Genomic DNA, 20674 nt, shown 5'->3' on the forward strand with positions numbered 1-20674 from the left:
TAGATGGGGCAGTGGACCCGCGGATTTCACATACCCAGGGAGAAGGAGTTCTCCTTGTCCCAGGTACACACGGTATATGCACGCATTAATTTCTTTGTGGTGGGGAAAACGGTGCTTCCAGGGATAGTAGGAGTGGAACACTCTGCGATTGTAAAAGCTTGGATCACACTCCACACTTCATAATAATAATCTTTATTAGTGTCACATGGACGTGAGGTTGGAGACAGGCCGTGCCCAATGGGGAACACGGGGGACCATTTACAAACACAGACAAAGCCAGCCAACTGCTGGCTCACCTACTGAGAAAACCGGCTGCCACGGGGGCAATAGCACAGATTAAAGATAACAAAGGCAGACTGGTAGCCGAGCCAGAAAAATTCAACAAAAGATTCAAAGCCTTCAACTGGGGGCTGTACACCTCCAAGCCCCCCGAAGAGGACTCGAGGATGAAGCAGTTCCTCGACGGACTGGACATGCCAGTCATGGGGGAAGATAGGAAACGGGGGCTGGAAGCATCATTGGAACTGGGAGAAATCATGGAGAGCACTAACTCCATGCCAGCGGGGAACACAGATGGATTCCCAACAGGCTTCTACAAATATTTGCAGCAGCACTTAACCCGCACTTGCGGAAGATATTCACAGACCCACTAGCAAGGAACACTCTGCCTCCAACGCAAGCTTCAATCCTGTTGATAGCCAAGGAAAGACAAAGACCCAACTGAATGTGGGTCCTACAGACCCATCACGCTGCTCAATGTGGACGCGAATATACTGGCCAAGATCCTGGCTAGGCGACTGGAGAACTGTGTAGCAGAGGTGTCACACAGGACCAGGCAAGCTTTATTGAGGGTAGGCAGCTAACATCGAACATCAGGCATCTGCTGAAAGTGATAATTATCCCATCTGCAGAGAGAACACCAGACGTGAGCACTTCCCTGGATGCAGAAAAAGCCTTCGACAGAGTGAGTGGAAGTACCTCACAGAGGCATTGGAGCAGTTTGGGCTTGGAGTAGGGTTCATTGCATGGGTGCAGTGGGTGCAACGTCTTTACAGCGCTCGCATGACGAGCGTGCAAACTAACATCACCAGCTCTAAATACTTCTATTGCACAAGGCAGGGATTCCCGTTGTCCCTGCTTCTATTTGCCCTGGCAATCAAGCCACTGGAGATCGTCCTCAGAACGGCAGAAAATTGGAAGGGGATTCAGAGAGGGAACAGAGAGCACAGAGTCTCACCCTATGCCGATGACCTCCTCCTCGACATCTTGGATCCTCAAAGCAGCATGGAGGGCATCATGAGGCTCCTGATTCAGAGCCTTCCCGGGCTACAAACTCAACCTGAGCAAAAGTGAAATCTTGCCGGTGAATCTGCAAGAGGGGCAGAGCTGGAGCGACTGCCGTTCAAACAGGCCCAAAACAAATTCCGCTACCTGTGTACAGAACCCACGGTTAGACAGATCAAACTCCAAAGGGAAGACCTCAAATATGGCGAAAGACCTAGGCGCGCTTATGGAATAGATGGGGCAGTGGACCCGTGGATTTCACATACCCAGGGAGGAGTTCTTCTTGTCCCAGGTACACGGTATATGCACGCATTAATTTCTTTGTGGTGGGGAAAACGGTGCTTCCAAATCACCCACGACTGAACACAGATCCACAAATGGAAGCTGACAGGTCTGGTGGAAAAAGTAATGATAGACCTGCTGAGGTGGGACACACTCCCACTCTCCCTGGCGGGGAGGGTGCAAACGATCAACAAAGAACAAAGAAATGTACAGCACAGGAACAGGCCCTTTGGCCCTCCAAGCCCGTGCCGACCATGCTGCCCGACTAAACTACAATCTTCTACACTTCCTGGGTCCGTATCCCTCTATTCCCATCCTATTCATGTATTTGTCAAGATGCTCCTTAAATGTCACTATCGTCCCTGCTTCCACCACCTCCTCCGGTAGCAAGTTCCAGGCACCCACTACCCTCTGCGTAAAAAAACTTGCCTCGTACATCTACTCTAAACCTTGCCCCTCTCACCTTAAACCTATGCCCCCTAGTAATTGACCCCTCTACCCTGGGGAAAAGCCTCTGACTATCCACTCTGTCTATGCCCCTCATAATTTTGTAGACCTCTATCAGGTCTCCCCTCAACCGCCTTCGTTCCAGTGAGAACAAACCGAGTTTATTCAACCGCTCCTCATAGCTAATGCCCTCCATACCAGGCAACATTCTGGTAAATCTCTTCTGCACCCTCTCTAAAGCCTCCACACCCTTCTGGTAGTGTGGCGACCAGAATTGAACACTATACTCCAAGTGTGGCCTAACTAAGGTTCTATACAGCTGCAACATGACTTGCCAATTCTTATACTCAATGCCCCGGCCAATGAAGGCAAGCATGCCGTATGCCTACTTGACTACCTTCGCCACCTGTGTTGCCCCTTTCAATGACCTGTGGACCTGTACTCCTAGATCTCTTTGACTTTCAATACTCTTGAGGGTTCTACCATTCACTGTATATTCCCTACCTGCATTAGACCTTCCAAAATGCATTACCTCACATTTGTCCGGATTAAACTCCATCTGCCATCTCTCCGCCCAAGTCTCCAAACAATCTAAATCCTGCTGTATCCTCTGACAGTCCTCATCGCTATCCGCAATTCCACCAACCTTTGTGTCGTCTGCAAACTTACTAATCAGACCAGTTACATTTTCCTCCAAATCATTTATATATACTACAAAGAGCAAAGGTCCCAGCACTGATCCCTGTGGAACACCACTGGTCACAGCCCTCCAATTAGAAAAGCATCCTTCCATTGCTACTCTCTGCCTTCTATGACCTAGCCAGTTCTGTATCCACCTTGCCAGCTCACCCCTGATCCCGTGTGACTTCACCTTTTGTACTAGTCTACCATGAGGGACCTTGTCAGAGGCCTTACTGAAGTCCATATAGACAACATCCACTGCCCTACCTGCATCAATCATCTTAGTGACCTCCTCGAAAAACTCTATCAAGTTAGTGAGACACAACCTCCCCTTCACAAAACCGCTACCTGTGTACAGAACCCACAGTTAGACAGATCAAACTCCAAAGGGAAGACCTCAAATATGGCGAAAGACCTAGGCACGCTTATGGAATAGATGGGGCAGTGGACCCGTGGATTTCACATACCCAGGGAGGAATGATGATCAAGATGAGCATGCTGCCCATGTTCCTCTTCCTGTTCAATGAAATCCTGAAGAATGTATCAGAGTATGAATCAAGGTTTCTAACAGTGCACTGGAAGTCTTACATCAGGTGAAAAGGGGGAGAGATGTCCTCTACCCTCAAGGGTGTGAAAGGACCTCCAGCCATAAGCTCAAGAGGCAGCAGGAACATATAATAGTGGACATCAACCACAGGAGTACTGCTCTTTCAATCTGGATGCAGTGAAGGGAGAACTTTAACAAGCTCACCTTGTCAAGATGACTGTGTTAATTTTCAAATGGCATATCCTATCAACAGCACCAGCAGCCTCATTCATTGTTCAACTCGCTAACCCCGTCACCTACCTACCAACAATCTCTGTCATTTAGAACTCAACTCTAACATTCATACGCTTCACTTCAGCCTCACAAACTTGGCACTGTCACAAGAGTGATGGCCACAATTCACAGCTTGCACACACTGGCAGCTATTCAGCCAAGACAGGCACATATGGGCGGCACGGTAGCACAGTGGTTAGCACTGTTGCTTCACAGCACCAGGGAACCGGGTTCGATTCCCGCCTTGAGTCACTATCTCTGCAGAGTCTGCATGTGCTCCGTGTTTGCGTGGATTTCCTCCGGGTGCTCAGGTTTCTTCCCACAAATCCCGAAAGACGAGCTTGTTAGGTGAATCGGACATTCTGAATTCTCCCTCAGTGTACCCGAACAGGTGCCAGAGTGTAGCGACTCGGGGATTTTCACAGTAACTTCATTGCAATGTTAATGCAAGCCTACTTGTGACACTAATAAGGATTATTATTATTATCACCCAAACACATTGCAGAAAATCAGTGACAAACTCCACTCTTTCTTGTAGGAAAGGTAGCAGCAAAAAACTGAAGGAGAACATATGGGCTTACATCTTATCAACCCCATGGAGGAGACAGTGCTGGGCATAATGGGAAGTGATGTCACTGAGACCATGCCCACTGGCAGGACTGGAGGCACTCCTGATGACAGAATCTGCATACTTTTTAAAAAGGTATTTTATCCCAAATATGTTCAACATAGTAACACAACCTTAACATCCAACAGAGTATACAGTTTATACATTTCCCACATTTATTCCCCTTTCCTCCCCACCAAACCACCGCAACAAACAGTTCCTCAAATATAGTCATGAACACCTCCACTGTACGTTGAAACCTTCCTCTGGCCTCCTTAGAGCGTATTTGATTTTCCCCAACCTGAGAAACTCGTACAAATCTCCCAACCATGCTGCGACCCCTGGTGGCCTAGCCAACCTTGAACTCAAATGTATCTGTCGCCGGGTAATTAGAGAGGCGAAGGCCACGACAGGCACCCTTCCCCTCCAGCAGCTCCGGCACCTCCGACATCCTAAAGATCGCGGCTTCATCTCAACCCCTACAATCCTCAATAGGTTCCTAAACATCGCCTCCAAAAAGTTCTCCAACTCCACCCCACCCCCCCCCCCCCCACACCCCCCCAGAACACCCCACACCCCCCAGAACACATGGGTATAGTTCGCTGGCCCCCTCCCACATCTCCCACGCCCTTCCACTACTCTGAGAAATATGCACTCATCCAGGCCCGGATCATGTGGACTCTATGCACCATATTAAACTGTAAAAGACTCATCCTTCGTAGGAGGAGGTTGAGTTTACTCGGCGCATTATTTAGTACCAAAGTCCCCATCCTATCTCCCTCCCTAACTCCTCCTCCCACTTCCACTTGATCATGTTCATTAAGGTCGTGCCCTGCTCTCCCAACCACTCATATAGGTCCCCAATCCTACCTTCTCCCCCTTCACCTGGGAGCAAGATTTTCTCCAAAATATTCCGGTACCTGAGGGAATGAAGGCAGCTCCTTGCGCGCAAAGTCTCGCACCTGCCAGTATCTGAACTCACTCCCTCATGGTATTTTTTTAATATAAATTCAGAGTGCCCAATAATTCTTTTCCAATTAAGGGGCAATTTAGCGTGGCAAATCCACCTACCCTGCACATCTTTGGGTTGAGGGGGTGAGACTCCACAGACAGTGACCCGGGGCCGGGATCGAACATGGGTCATAGAATCATAAACTCCCTACAGTGCAGAAGGATGCCATTCGGCTCATCAAGTCTGCACCAACCTTCCAAAAGAGCATCCCATCTTGGCCCATGCTTCCACACCATCCCATAACCGATAACCCCATCTAACCTTTTGGACACTAAGGGACAATTTAGCATGGCCAGTCCATTTAATCTGCACATCTTTGGGTCCTCGGTGCTGTGAGGCAGCAGTGCTAACCACTGCACCACCTTGCCACCCCTTATTCCCCCTTGGTAGCTTGAACTTCTCCCGCCGTTCTCTAGCCCAGAAAACTTGCCCTCCACAAACCCACCGCTCTCTAGCCCAGAAAATCTGCCCTCCACAAACATGTCCCGGACCCGCACTAGCCCTTCGTCCCATCATTCCCTGTACATCCCATCAATCACCCCAGCGCGAACCCATAATTCCCACACGGCAGAGTCATCACCGACGTGTGCCTCAGCTTAAAGTGCCTCCTCAGCTGGGTCTAAATGTTCATGGACAACTCCATCACAGGCTAACCGCGTACCTCCTCGGGGCAACCGGCAGCGGGTCCGTCACGAGAGCCTTCAGGCTTGTCCCCTCTCGCCATTCCTCCTCTAACCTGACCCATCTGCCCTCTCCCCCCTACCATCATCTCAACTTTTCCACATTCGTTGCCCAATAGTAATGCAGCAAATCTGCGAGCACCAGTCCCCCTTCCCACCTTTGCCTTTGCAATAGAGTCCTACTAAAACTCGGCCCACTCCCTGTCTACACAAATTCTGAGATTAACGCTTCTACATTCCGAGTAAAGGCCTTGGGGAGGAAAATTGGGAGGGACTGAATAATAAACAGGAATCTTGGCATTATGTTCATCTTTACCACCTGTACCCTCCCCACCAATGTCAAGTGCAGAGTGTCCCACCGTTTAAGGTCACCTATAACCTCCTCCAGCAACCCCGTCGGGTTCCACCTATGGATCGTGGCCCACTCATGCATTACCTGGATCCCCAAATACCGGAACCTCTCCCTTGCCACATTAAAAAGCAGAGCCCCAGATTCTCTCCCCCCCCAGTGTTTACCGGGAAGACCTCGCTTTTCCCAACATTCAATTATAGCCTGAGGATGCCACGGGCTGGATTCTCCGATTCTGAGACTAAGTGCTGACGAAGGCATGGGAACGGTGGCCTTTTACAACTGAAAAAACGGCGTAAAACGGCCACCGATTCCCTGTCCGGTGGGAGGCTAGCAGGCATGCAGCGAAGAGCACCCGGCTCTAGTTGCCAATACTTCCGGAAAATTGCCGGATCCTTGGCCGCGCATGCGCACAGTGCGCGGACCCAGCCTGACAAATAGTGCCTCATAATGGCCAGGCTTGCCACCCCCAAACCACCCCCCACCAGTGCCCCCAGCCCCTGCCAAAGCCCCCACTGCCCGCGGATCAGCTCTCTCCCAACTGTGGACTCAGTCAGCAGATGCCATGCTGAGTTCCTGACACAAAATAGCATGAGAGACCCACGCCATCGGGAAATCGGCCCATCGGAGGCGGAGCATCGGGGGGAGGGCCTCAGGTAGCGTCCTGAGGCCGTCCATGTGGCGTGCGGCGTACTCCTAAAGTATGCCGTTTTGGAGGGAGCGGAGCATCGTAAAAGCGGTGCCGCCCCCGATTTCGGCGCCAACATGGATTCTCCGGCCGATCACCAAACGCGATTTCGGCGTCGGAGACCTGAGAATCCCACCCCCAACATTTATCCAGTAAGCCCATGATTCTGTCCATGAAACCGTCATGAGCAGCAACAGGTAATCGGCATACGACACCCAGTGCTCCCTGCGTCCCCCCTCAACCCTTCACCACTCAGCTGAGGCCCGAAGTGCCGTCACCGAGGGCTGAACCGCCAGCGTGAACAGCAGCAGGGACAGCGGACACCCCTACCTCATGCAGCCCAAAATACCTTGGTGTGTCTCATTCATTCACACACTAGCCTGGTGGTCGCATACAACAGCCCAAACCATGCCACAAACCTCGGCCCTAACCCAAACCTCCCCAGGGTGTCGAACAAATACTTCTACACTATCTGATCAAAGGTGCTCTCTGCATCCATTGACACAATCACCTCCGGCACTTGCCCCCTCAACGGGATCATAATTACATTTAACAACCTCCTAATATTACAAACTCCACAAACTCCGTTTGGTCCTCTGAGACTACCTCCAGCACACATCCCTCCAACTTTCTCGCCAATACGTTTGCCTGGACTTTCACGTCTGTGTTCAGCAGCAAGATGGGCCTATAGGACCCAAACTCCAGCAAATCCTTCCCCTTTTTTGGGATCAGCGAAATCGACGCCTGCGCCAGTGTAGCCGGCAGTTCCCTCTTCTCTCCACTTCATTGAACATACCCAGAAGGTAGGGAGCCAACTTATAAAATTCCCCAGCGCCTTGTCCGACTGCATCATGCCAATGCACTCCATCGCTTCCTATAGCTGTGATGATTCCTCCACCGTCTGCCTATTCCCCTCTCCCAACCCCGGGAAGTCCAGCCTGTCTAGGAACTGACCCATACCAGCCTCCTCACAATGCCCCCCCTTCCCCCCTCAAGCTCAGCCCTATACAGCCCCTTATATAATCCCTTGAACACTTCATTTATCCTCTCTGGATCCGACACCATCATCTGTAGGATTTCATTCAATGCTGCCTATCTCTGCAGCTAGTGGGTCAAATGTGGCTCTCCTTCTCCCCATACTGCATCCCCTGTGACCCACCGCCCTTTCCTTCATCAACCAGTCAAACTGCCCATGCAAGCAGCTCTTTCATGGGGGCCACAGAGTACCTTCTATCCACCTCAACTATCTTGTCCAACAATCGCTATTCCCCCTCCCTCCCCGTCCTATCCTTATGGGCCTTGAACAAGATAATTTCCCCACGGACCACCGCTTTCAAAGACTCCCAGAACGTGGCTGCCAATACCTCCCCATTCTGATTGAGCTGAACATAATTAATCGCCACGGCCACCTTCCCACAGAACTCTTTGTCTGCTAAAAGCCCCGAATCCAACCTCCACACTGGCCTTTGTGTGTGACCCAAATGAACTCTCACATCTAGAAATTGCAGTGTGTGGTCCGAAATCACTATTCCCACATATTCCGCTCCTTCCACCCCCATCAGCACCGCCAGGCTCACCACAAAAAAAGTCAATCCGGGAAAATATCCTAATCGCATGCGAGAAAAAGGAGTACTCCCTCTCTCCCAGCTGCCCAAACCTCCATGGATCCACCATTCCCATTCTCTCCATAAACCCTCCCCGCTCTCGCACCATTCTCAACCTGTCCATCGACCTATCCATCCTCGGCTCCAATACACCATTAACCACCGCCCCCCCCCCCCCCCCCCGCCATAATCAGCTGGTGAGAGTCCCAGTCTGGAATTTCTCCTAACAGCCTCTTCATGAATCAGACATCATCCCAATTAGGCACATATACATTCACCAATACAACCGGAGTCCCCACCAGCACCCCACTCACTATCACAAACTTCCCCCCTCCCCGGGTTTTGCACCTCTCGACTTCTCTCCATTTTCTCATTCAGCATTATGGTGACAGCCTCCCCCACCCCCCCCCCCCCCGACTTAGAGTCGAACCCCGAGTGTAACACGCCCCACCCACCCCTTCCTCAGCCTCATCTGATTTTTCACCTGGAGATGCGTCTAATGCTCTCAAATGTTTCAAGTGCGCAAACACCTGGGACCGCTTAACCGGGCCCATTTAGCCTGCAGACATTCCATGTCACGACTCTGACCGGAGGCTTCTGCCTCCCATCCCCATTACAGTCTGCCATCATCACCCTTGGGCTCCACCCCCACTCATTCATTATCAAAATCGGGGCCCATCAAAGATCGCCCCCATCCCATCCATGCCCAAACTCATCCTGTATATCGGCCGAGTCACCTCCCCTCTGCCCCCTTCCTCCATTCCCCTCTCCCGACCCCCATCTCCTTCCCCCCTTACCCCATCCAGGCTAACCACTGCAGCACCCCTCACCGCACTTCACTTCTGTTCACTAGCATTTCTTGCTAACGTGGTGACTTCCACCTTCACCACCCCCTCTGCCCATTTTCCCCCTCTCCTGCATCCACCTGTTGCTTCCCTCCAGCTCTCCTCCCCGCCCCCTCCTCCAGTACTCTGCAAGAAACATCACCCCAAAATGGCCCCCATATAGAACGTTCTCGAACCGCCCCGCCACCCCACACCAACTCACTACAGCCCCTCATGCATTGCACAGAACACAAGAAACAGAGTGCAATACAATTAAACATTATACCCCCAGCACCGAAGGGCCCTTCTCCGAAAAAAGCATCTATTTAACTTCACTACAAAAATACAAACATACAGAAAAGGGGAGGGGCCTTATAACAGGCTTTCCCAATCCACAAACAAAATGTATGACAAAATTTAACAGAGACAGAACTTCCACCCATGTTCCCCTTGCAGCCCTCCCCAACTTATGTTCCTTAATAAAATCAATAGCCTCCACCGGCATCCCAAAGTAATATTCCAGGCGCTCGAAGTTTGACTGGGTACAACACCTCACACCGAATCTGGCGCCGGTGCAACACTGGCTTGGACTTGTTCAACCCCACCTGTCCCTTGGCCAGCATCGGACGACTCACCGCACTTTTTAGATGTGAGACTTTGTTCAGGTCAAGCACAGAGGCCAGTGTGGAGGTTGGATTCGGTTTTCTTCCCAATCGCAATCCCGCTGCGCCCTGGCACACCTCAAGATCTTTTCCTTGTCCTGAAGCTTGTGCATACGCACAATCACTGCCCAAGGCGACTCCCCCGCTCCTGGCTTCTGCCTCAGGGATGTGTGGGCCCAATCATCCTATGGGGCCTTGTCCAGCACCTTCTCTTAACCAAACCTGCCAGCATCCTCAGGATGTAGCCCATTGCAATTGTTCCCTCCAATCCCTCTGGAAGGCCCACAATCCAAAGATTTTGCCGCCTGGACCACTTTTCCTGGTCCTCCACCATTGCTCGCAGCGTCTTCCACATGTCCCCCAGGATCGCCATCTCCGGCGTCACAATCCGGTTGCTCTGGTCGGACATCATCTTCTCCACCTCCTGGATCGTTGCGCCCCTGCACCTCCAAGCGCTTCTACCCCGTTTCAAGTCCCACGGAGAGGTGCCACTGCCCCCTCAATTGCCTTTGACCAGTCACTCTGCATTCCTTTACGCTGTACCGCAAATCGTCCTTAATGAAGCTCATCAACTGCTCCATTGGCAGCTTTCCAGTCAACAACGACCGTTCCCCCTCTGCCATTTTCCCAATTGATGCCAGGCCATGAGTCTCCACCAACTCTTTAGGCAGGCCTCACACTGTTCTGTTGAGTTTGTTACCCCGTATTCATGCCTGTCCAGCAGAGAACCGATCCCTCTCCACTCTGCGTATACTTTTTCCGTCAAAATTCCCCAAACTCCCATGATGGGGCACTGTTTAAATTCTTCTTGTAGCCTTTCTCTGTCAGCAGAGCCAGGTTAGTCTTCTGAACTGAAGGGTAACAGTCTCGCAGCAACCACAGGGCAACCACTGGGCAAGTGCCTCATAGAAACACCAAGATAGACATAGGCAGGAAACCTGAAGGAGTGCTGAAGTCATTAGTTTATTTTTGTTTGCATTATGTAATGATTGACTTTATAAATGTGCATTTTCTGGTGGTTTTTACTTTGGAACAAGGGTGATTTGATGGCCATCGTTACATGAAAGTTAAGAGCATGCAACTGTTAATGGATGAGGCGTTGTGGTTGAAATTACTAACATCACTCTCATTGATTATTTCATCACATTGTTGCCTCCCTTTCTAATCCTCTTTGTCCACATTCACCTCCTCCTTTTCCTGTTCTTGCTCCTCAGCTTCTCATCTGATAAGTGATGGGAAAGGCTGATCTCTCATAACGGTAGCATGGTGGTTAGCACAATTGCTTCACAGCTCCAGGGTCCCAGGTTCGATTCCCGGCTTGGGTCACTGTCTGTGCGGAGTCTGCAAGTTTCTCCCCGTGTGTGCGTGGGTTTCCTCCGGGTGCTCCGGTTTCCTCCCACAGTCCAAAGATGTGCAGGTTCGGTGGATTGGCCATGCTAAATTTCCCTTAGTGTCTAAAAAATTGCCCTTAGTGTTGGGTGGGGTTACTGGGTTATAGGGATAGGGTGGAGGTGTGGGCTTGGGTAGGGTGCTCTTTCAAAGAGCCGGTGCAGAATCGATGGGCCGAATGGCCTCCTTCTGCACTGTAAATTCTATGAGTCTATGGTGCAGCATGCAGAATACCAATAAAAATCTTGATACCCGTTCTGCTGAGTACTGCAGGGCTCCTTCCGATACAACAGAGGCATTGATTGAAGATGCTGCTGGCGCGCTCTATGTTTCTTGTGGCATCATGGCTCTCGTTGTATCCCTTCTGCACATGTATGCACAGGTTCCAGGCCAAAGTCACAAGTCAGCTTTGGACACTGAGTGACGTCATGATCTGTCTGCTCTATTTGTTGCCAGGGGTCAAAGTGTGCACTTGAATATTGATCGCCTTCTTCACATGGTATTATGATCCCAGATCAGACCCCAACAGTTGTTGGGATACCAGACAGAAACCCCCAAATTTGTAAGACTGAGAAAAGGCTATTCCCTCCAGGAGTGACTCCACACACAAATAGGGATATGGTATATTAAAACAAACTTTATTATTAACACAGTATTAAACTAACTTTAACATTACTCAAGGAATGCTTATAATTACCAGTTAAACAATGCTTAACAATAAAATGAAACACTTTAAATCCTAACTGCTATCTTTCTATCTCCAATCAAACAAAACCCACATCATGTTAAAATCCACTTTTAAATAGTTTTCAAACACAGGAATACTTGCTGTATAGAGATGTCTGGGAGAAACTGCTTTGATAGAGAGACAGCCTGCAGAATCTTGCCTGTGTCAAACTACTGTTTAACTTCCCAGCACTTGGCCAAAAGCTACTGTTCTGTTCACAGAAATATCTAAACTGAAACTCAACATCTGACTGCTTCAAACCCGGGCTCCTCCCATTAATTACATGATCTCTATCCCACTAACTGGGTTATGACCATCTTACTGAGGCTAAACACAACGGGCGGAATTTTCCGTTCCTGAGACTAAGCGTTGACGTGGGCGCAGAATATATGGAGTTCCACGACAGCAAAACTGGCGCCGCACCTGGACTGATTCTGCTACTGTTAAGGGGCTATTACAGGCGTCATGTGGAACACAATCGATTCCAATGATAACTGGTGCGGGATTCACCGATTTCGCGATTGACACTCAGGAGGCTGTCAAGCTGCAGCCGCATTTACACACTTCACTCCCCATTCACACCATCCCAACCAACAAGATGGCATCAAAATGCGAGGCCCCACGCTTCACAGGTGCAAAGCTGGAGACTCTACTGGACGCGGTGGAGGAGAGGTGGATGATCCTGTATCCTAGCCTGGGAAGGAGGCTGCCAGACGGCACCATTCGCCGTGCCTGTGTGCAGATGGCAGAGGTTGTGAGGGCCATGGGCAACACCATCCGGACTGGACAGCAGTGCCAGAAAAAACTGGATGACCTCCCCATGGCGGCCAGGATGAGTAGGAAACACTGTGCCCCTGGCACCATCCCCCATCCCACACTCCCGTAAGCCTACAACCGCCAAACTGGCAGCGATGACCAGGTGACCTGGGAACTGAGGCCAGCAGCTACCCACCTCCTAGGCTGCATGCGTCATATTGTCTAAGACTGTCGTTTTTTGTTTGACCCCCTACATCTCCCCCTCCCCCCCCCCCCCCCCCCAATCCCCCAAGGAGAAGGCCGCCCATAACTACTGGAAGCGGGAGGAGACTGGGGGAGGGGGGACCGCCGGACCTGCGGCCCCTAACCATGGCAGAGCAGAGGGCTCTGGACGTGGTTGGCGACCCAGAGGAAAGAGAGGTAGCCGGGGTGGAATTTGGCTGCAGGCGGGGAAGTGAGACCCCGCTGAGCTGCAGTTCCCCGTGACACATGTGTCAACCACCCCAACACACTGGTGTTTTCACGGTTTTTAAAAGCACAAGTGAACCATGCCATTGGGAACTCGGCCCATCGGAGGCAGAGATTCGCGGAGGCCCCGGAGACTACCAAGCCAGGCCCGCTAATGAAATGCAAACAGTGTTTACTGTGCGTGCGTTCCAGACCACATTGACGCCGCTGTCGAGGTGACGGAGAATTGCGATTGGCATCAAATCAGCACCTGCCGCAATTTTGGTGTCGGAACTGATTCTCCGCCTAATCGCATTTTGCCACCAGCCAACAGAGAATCCCACCCAAGGAATCAGAGGTAGAAAATGGTACACCAGATCTGAGGACAAAAGTAATCTCATTACACGCAAATTCACTTCCAAGATAATTAGTTAGGATAGAAGCTATGTTTAAATTGAAAATAGGATTGGATAGATGAGGCAAAGAAGATGAAAGGATATGGGAACAAGGTGCCTATAAGTGATTTGAAATTTGTTTGCATGGAGGATAGTTACAAGGTTGCACTGGTATGCCAAATTGCCTGTTTCGGTGTTGTGACTTCTGTGCATTTTTCTGATTGGGAATGCTGTCAGAGATGCTCCTGTTCCACCACTGCAAGTTCATAAAAACCCTGATTGTAAATTGAACAGGATGTTCGCATATTCACAAGATGCAATTATTATGGTGTATCTCATAGAATGCACTTTGACTTTAAAATATTTCAAAGTCATACAGCTTCACAATCACCATACCGATCAGAAATGTCCTTTAATTATATAATCTATGGGCAGCACAGTGGCGCAGTGGTTAGCACTGCTTCCTCACGGCACCGAGGTCCCAGGTTCGATCCCGGCTCTGGGTCACTGTCCGTGTGGAGTTTGCACATTCTTCCTTTGTTTGCATGAGTTTCGCACCCACAACCCAAAGATATGAGGGTTAGGTGGATTGGCCACGCTAAATTGCCCCTTAATTGGAAAAAATTCATTGGGCACTTTCAATTTTTTTTTTTAATTATATAATCTACATCCGTCTTAGAATGATTTACTTAAACAAATTTCAGTAAATACAAGAGAAATAATAAGGAAAAATCTGTAAACTGAGCATGAAGTTCAAATGTTTCTCTACTTTCTTCAACTCCATCTGTACATTGTTTTACCTGGGCAATAAAAATATATCGTCTTCCTTGCTTCCTTTTACAAAGACGACAAGAACACATCGTAATATAGAATGAAGATGTGAATCCCACTTAATATGGATGGTCGTAGAGTTTTCCACTTTCACCTGCACATCAACATGAGGTCCCACGACATCTGTAATATACAACATTTAAAACTGAACTTTGGTTAAATATTTTGATTTACAGAATCTGTCAGGGAGGGCATGATTGATTTTGAGAATTGGTCATTTTTAATTGAGTGGTTAGATTGCCAGATCATCAGGACCTGCGATGTGAAAAAAGGTTTAATGATCTTATCGGTGCTGTCAAGGTTAAACGTCCCTTACTCTGAATACAGTCCTACAATATCACACTTTCCCAGAAAACACCACCAATCAATTCCTCTTCCCCTGCACATGCTTCTCCTCTCATCACAACGGGACATTTTGCTACGCCTCCTTCTGCCGGCGCCCTTAAACTCAACATCTGATATTGCCCTCATAACGTGCACAAGTACCATTCTGCTTTTGCCTTGTTTGGACTTGAATTAATTTTCACATTTTCTGATACTTTCGGATAGAAAGACACTTCTTTTCACCTGTGCAGTTCAAACCAGTTCAAAACTCAAAGCACAAGTAAAAACTCAGAGCCACAGCCCAGCTCCACCCACATAATGAAAACACTGAAGCCATGTGCTAAGACAAAAACATTTCTTAAAGGGACACTTTCTCTCACCCTTTGACTCTCTAACTCCCTCGGTTACTTTTCTGCTTCTTCCAAATAATGCTCACAATCTGTTATGCTGTCTTGCACATTTTCACAATCTATTCACATGTCACACATTAGCCCACTCTTACTATTTTTGCAGAGTAACTTTGCACTCAACAGTAGGTGGCCTGTTCGGTTGTGGTGTGTACTACTTGGACACCATGAAGTAGTTTTGTTAAAGTTCCAAAGTCTTTATTGACATTACTGAACTATGTATGTATTTGAGGTAAAGGTGAGCGTACTGTCATGGGCCAGGGTTTAGAAAACTCCAAAGTATATTATGGAGTTCCCTTGACCTATAACTGTTTGTTGATTTTGGCTACAAGAGCACATGAGCCTGCCTTTCAGATATTATTCAACAGAATACTGAGGCACTTTTAATCAAAAAACAAACTTTATTCTGCAAATTTAGTTAACATTTGTATAAACACACATAGTAAGAGTTTTTAGCAAATACAACCATAAAGACCCCACACAGCTACAGTAATCTATGTATAACCCTGAATGAATTCCCCCTTAACTGTTCCAATTCAGTAACAAAATCCAAGTAAAACCAGAAACCATTTTTCAAAGGTGTGGCCCAGCACACGGCATGCTTACTTGTATAAGACTTGTTATTGATACTCTGTTCCCCTTTTCAAACAGCAGGTTTGAATTCCTTCCAGAAAGAAATTATCTCCTTTAAGTTATCAAGCAGTCTGGAAACAGCTTTTAAAATTAAGATAGAGACACTTCTTTTCACCTGTGCAGTTCAAACCAGTTCAAAACTCAAAGCGAAAGTAAAAATTCAGAGCCACAGCCCAGCTCCACCCACATAATGACATCGCTGAAGCCATGTGATAAGACAAAAACATTTCTTAAAAGGACATTCCCAGGGCAATACAAAGGTCTTACATGTTGCGATCTATCTCTAGGCTGGCCTTAGCATTAGGTCATGTGCCTTCTTACATTACCGCATGGGCGGTAATATAATCAGTCCCACCCCGAGGTACCAGATCCTTCTACCACAGTAAGGAGCCTGGAAGAACTCTGATATAATTGCGAGAGAGGACATGTAACACTGGGAATGATGACTCACAGCAGCGTTTGTCTGTTACTCTGGAAGGTGTGTGTGGGGGGGGGAGGGGTTGGTTTTCTGTTTCTTTGTTTATGGGGGGGGATAGGGGATGCTGAGGTGGGCAAAGTTGGTGTAGCGCAATTGTTAAGGGGGGATAGCGGTGGACATTTTGGGGAGGCCCGAGGGTGTGCGAGGCGTGAGTTAAAGGGTTATGGCTTGAGGAAGGGCTGCATGGGTCAGGTATTCCATTCAGGATTGGATATGCAGACGAGAGGGGTGGCAGTGTTGATCAATAAGAGGGTGGCGTTTGAGGTAAGGAGTATAGTGACAGACCCGGCACAGATTTGTGATGGTGAGTGCGAGGTTGTAGGGGCCGCCAGTGGTGCTGGTGAATGCGTATACCCCAAATCGGGATGATGTAGAGTTTTTGAGGTGAGTTTGGCAAAGATCCTGGACCTGGACACAGGCAAACCATGTTCATATATTTTGGTTGTGTCTGAGGTTTTTTAAAAAAATTTAATATGCCCAATTCTTTTTTTCTTTTTTTTTCAATTAAGGGGCAATTTAGCGTGGCCAATCCACCTATCCTGCACATCTTTGGGTTGTGGGGGTGAGACTCACGCAGACACGTGAGAATGTGCAAACTCCACACTAACAGTGACCCGGGGCCGGGGTTAAACACGGGACCTCGGTGCCGTGAAACAGCAGTGCTAACCACTGTGCTATCGTGCCACCCGGGTGTGTCCAAGGTTGAGGGGGTTTTGTATAGGATTTGGAGATATAATGTCGAAGATTTTGGGGATAACGATAGCTCCGTGTCCAGAGGTGGCAAGATTTGGGGTGTTGGGAGGATCCGGGAATGCAGGTGGGGAGGGAGGCCGATGTTTCCTCCCACAGTCCAAAGATGTGCAGGTTAGGTTGATTGTCCATGCTAAATTGTCCCTTAGTGTCCATGGACATGCAGGGAAGGTTATGGGGATAGGGTGGGGTGGGTGCGGGTGTGGACCTGGGTACGTACATTGCTCTTTCAGAGGGTCGGTGGGCCAAATGGCCTTCTTCTACGCTGTAGAGATTGTGTGATTCTATGATTTGTCAGTGAAAAGCATTCATTTTGGCCGACAGTGTGATTGTAATGAATATCTCTCTAATAACATGATTTTTTTCATAGCTTCCAAGTGATAAAATCACCAGAGGTCACTATTCAATTTGATTTGTCTTAAGTATGCAATATTCTGCCGACCACATGGTAACATGCCTTGTGCAGTGATTCACACACTTGATGTTACATCTGATCCTGGTCACCAGGTGGTGCTGTAAACTACCTAAATTAAAATGAAAACAGAAAAAGTCTGAACTATATAAATGAAAAATCTGAAGCAAAATTTTAAAAATGCTGGAAACGCTCAACAGGTCAGGCAGCATTTCAAGCACTTTGGAAAGAAAATGTAAGTGGCTGGACCCAGAGCCTGTCCCAGCAGCAAACCCAGCCTCTGACAGATTGTGAGCCACTTTGTTAAAAGGAGCCCTCATCTGAAGAAATGTAACAAAAAGGATACTCCCTCCACTTTTCCCACCTGAGACAACCTCTTGATAAAAAAAATCATAAAATCGTACATGTGTACATGTCCCATCTTGTGTACATTGGGAATAAAAATCTTATACACTGGGATTTTGCACCTATACTTGCATAGAATTTCACTGTTTTTCTATCCTTTCACAGGACTAGGGGTCGCTGGCTAGACCAACATTTTTATTTCCCATCCCTAATTGCCCTTGAGGAGGTGGTTGTGAACTGCCTCGTGAACCATTTGAAGCCACAGTGCTGTTTGGGAGGCGTTCCAGGATTTTGACCTAGCAACAGTGAAGGAACAACAATGTACTTCCAAGGCAGGATGATGTGATGCTTGGAGGGAAACATGCAGGTGGTGATGTTTCCAACTATCTGCTGCCTTGTTCTTCTAGGGGGTAAAGGTTGTGGGTTTGGAAGGTCCTGTCGAAGGAGCCTTGGTGAGTTGCTGCAGTGCATCAGTTGCCAATGTGCTTCAGTGATGAAAGAAGTGGCTGTTGAAGGTGGTCAATGGGATGCCAATCGAGTGGCTGCTTTGTCCTGGATGATGTTGAGCTTCTTGAGTGTTGTTGGAGCTGCACTGATCCTGGCAAGCGAAGAGTATCCCATCACACTCCTGGCTTTTACCTTGTAGATGGTAAACAGACTTTGGGGAGTCAAGAGGTGAGTTATTCTCCGCAGAATTCCTAGCATCTGTCTTGCTCTTGCAGCCATAGTATAAATATGGTACATCCAGCTCAGTTTCTAGTCAATGGTAACGTCCAGGAGGCTAAGAGTGGGTTGCACAACCAGTCTGACAGGGTTACAGTCAGGGTGCCAGTCTGGCAGTATAAGGTGCTCAGGTGCAAGGTTGGATAGCATCAGGTCCGGGGGTGCCCTGCCCTTATGAGGTGGGGTGAGGGAGGGTTCGAAGACCCCCGAGCAGGTAAGTCCGGATGGGGGGTCCGGAGATCGGGACAGTGCAGTGCAGGAAATTAAGCTAAGTGTGGCCTCAGCAGGGTGTTCCTCCTCGCTGCCATAACAAAAGAGACCCCTTTGATATCGGGGCTGAGTGCCAAGAAACACTCCGATAAACTTGTCCAAAACGGGGCTCTGTTTTTTCCCTTTAGTTTTTTATCTTTTATAGTCATTAACATTGTGATGTACTTATCCACTTTAAAATGTATTGCGTGTGTGGAAGGGAAATTAATGAGTTGCCCACTTAGAAGCATGCTGGGAAATGCTTGACTATAGTTTAACACTGCTTTTGAACAAAAATAAGTAGGTCTGGTAACTTAAACAAAATACTGCTTAGTATTTTGGTCTTGGCCTTTTTATGATAACACATTGTCCTCCGAAAGATAACAAAATGCGTACTCGAGTTGTTTTTAGCCAAGAGCAAGAACAAACGTACTACGTATTTCATATTACGTACTTTCCAAAGTCTATTTAATATAAACATGGCTGTTTACTTCAAGCTGTTATTTCAGCCTATAAAGATATGCTTTCTTCGGTCGAATCACAAGAGTGCTGTGGAATGGCTATGCAGCCAGACCACTCCTCTCTCCGCAAATATTTATGTAAATAAATTTCCTTAAATCGAACCTCGAAGAATTTGTCTTTATTATAATTTCCACGACATTGTGTTAAATAGTTCTGTAATAAAGTTGTAGATAAATTGGTAAAATATAGCATCCCTTGTCATCTTCTGCACACAGTATAAGAACCCACCTCTCTTTTATTTTCTGAAAGCGGGAAGATAAAGGACGGGATTCTCCATTTCTGAGACTCAGGGCAGGATTCTCCACTTATCGACACCAAAATAGCGAAACGGAATTGGGCGGAGAATAGCCTCCAACGCCAAAATCGGGTTAGGCTCCAGTTTGACAGCAAATTGGAATGCTCTGGCACACTGGAAATGGCATAAATGCAGCGCTCACAGGGCAGCATGGTGGCGCAGTGGTTAGCACAGCTGCCTCACAGTGCCGAGGACCCAGATTCGATCCCGGCCTTGGGTCATTGTCCGTGTGGAGTTTGCACATTCTCCCCGTGTTTGCGGGGGTTTCGCTCCCACAACCCAAAGGATGTGCAGGGTAGGTGGATTCGCCACGCTGACTTGCCCCTTAATTGGAAAAAATTAATTGGATACTCAATTTTTTTTTTTTTTTAAATGCACCGCTCGTTGTGCAGCATTTAAGTACAGTAGCCATATCATTAGCGAGCCTGACACCTTATTCTCCGGGGACTCGAGATTCACTGCCTCCTGATGTCATGGCTGCTGGGCGAGAGAGGAGGTAGGAAATGGCTTGGAGTGACTGTGGGCTGCCAACCTGGACATCTGCCATGCTAACTGGGATGGGGGGGGAGGCAAGCAGCCACGCCCCCCCCCCCCCCCCCATGACTGGGGCAATGCCCAGGCACAGTCACTATTACGGCAGCCGTTTTGCTGTGCATCCACTGACCACCCACCTTGGCCCCTGATTCTACACAGTGCCACCGGCTGTACGGGTGCGTCCACCCCCGGCCTCAAACACCCCACCCAACCGGCCACCACCCACCAGGGGGCCATCCAGAGCCACACCCAAGGAAGCCCCCAGTGAGGGCAGTGCCAGCCAACGGTACCCCTGGCAGCAGGGACGGACACCAGGACCGGGTGCACCAACAGTGCCGGACACTGACGGAGCAGGGGTCAGGGGGTGGGGGAGGGACTTGTGTCAGCGGATCCCGCACTGCCAACCGGGGCCACCCGGTAGACCATCAAACCTTGTTGGGCACTAGAGCACGTGCCATGCTAACATGTTTCACCTCCTGCAGACAATTGCGTTTGCCGTTCAACCAGCAATGGTGGC

The 20674-nt window shown here is 48.8% G+C and overlaps 1 protein-coding gene across 1 annotated transcript in view; it reads right to left on the minus strand.

The window, feature by feature from the left end:
* The window catches only part of LOC140408989 (uncharacterized), a 112661-nt gene that overhangs the window by 83406 nt on the left and 8581 nt on the right, over positions 1–20674 (minus strand). Inside the window, exon 2 of the mRNA XM_072496994.1 lies at positions 14455–14608. Within this exon, the coding sequence (XP_072353095.1) occupies positions 14455–14608 (154 nt within the window). The remainder of the gene's footprint in view (positions 1–14454; positions 14609–20674) is intronic.

The sequence above is a fragment of the Scyliorhinus torazame genome, chromosome 3 (genome assembly GCF_047496885.1).
Source record: "Scyliorhinus torazame isolate Kashiwa2021f chromosome 3, sScyTor2.1, whole genome shotgun sequence".
NCBI classification, from domain to species: domain Eukaryota; kingdom Metazoa; phylum Chordata; class Chondrichthyes; order Carcharhiniformes; family Scyliorhinidae; genus Scyliorhinus; species Scyliorhinus torazame.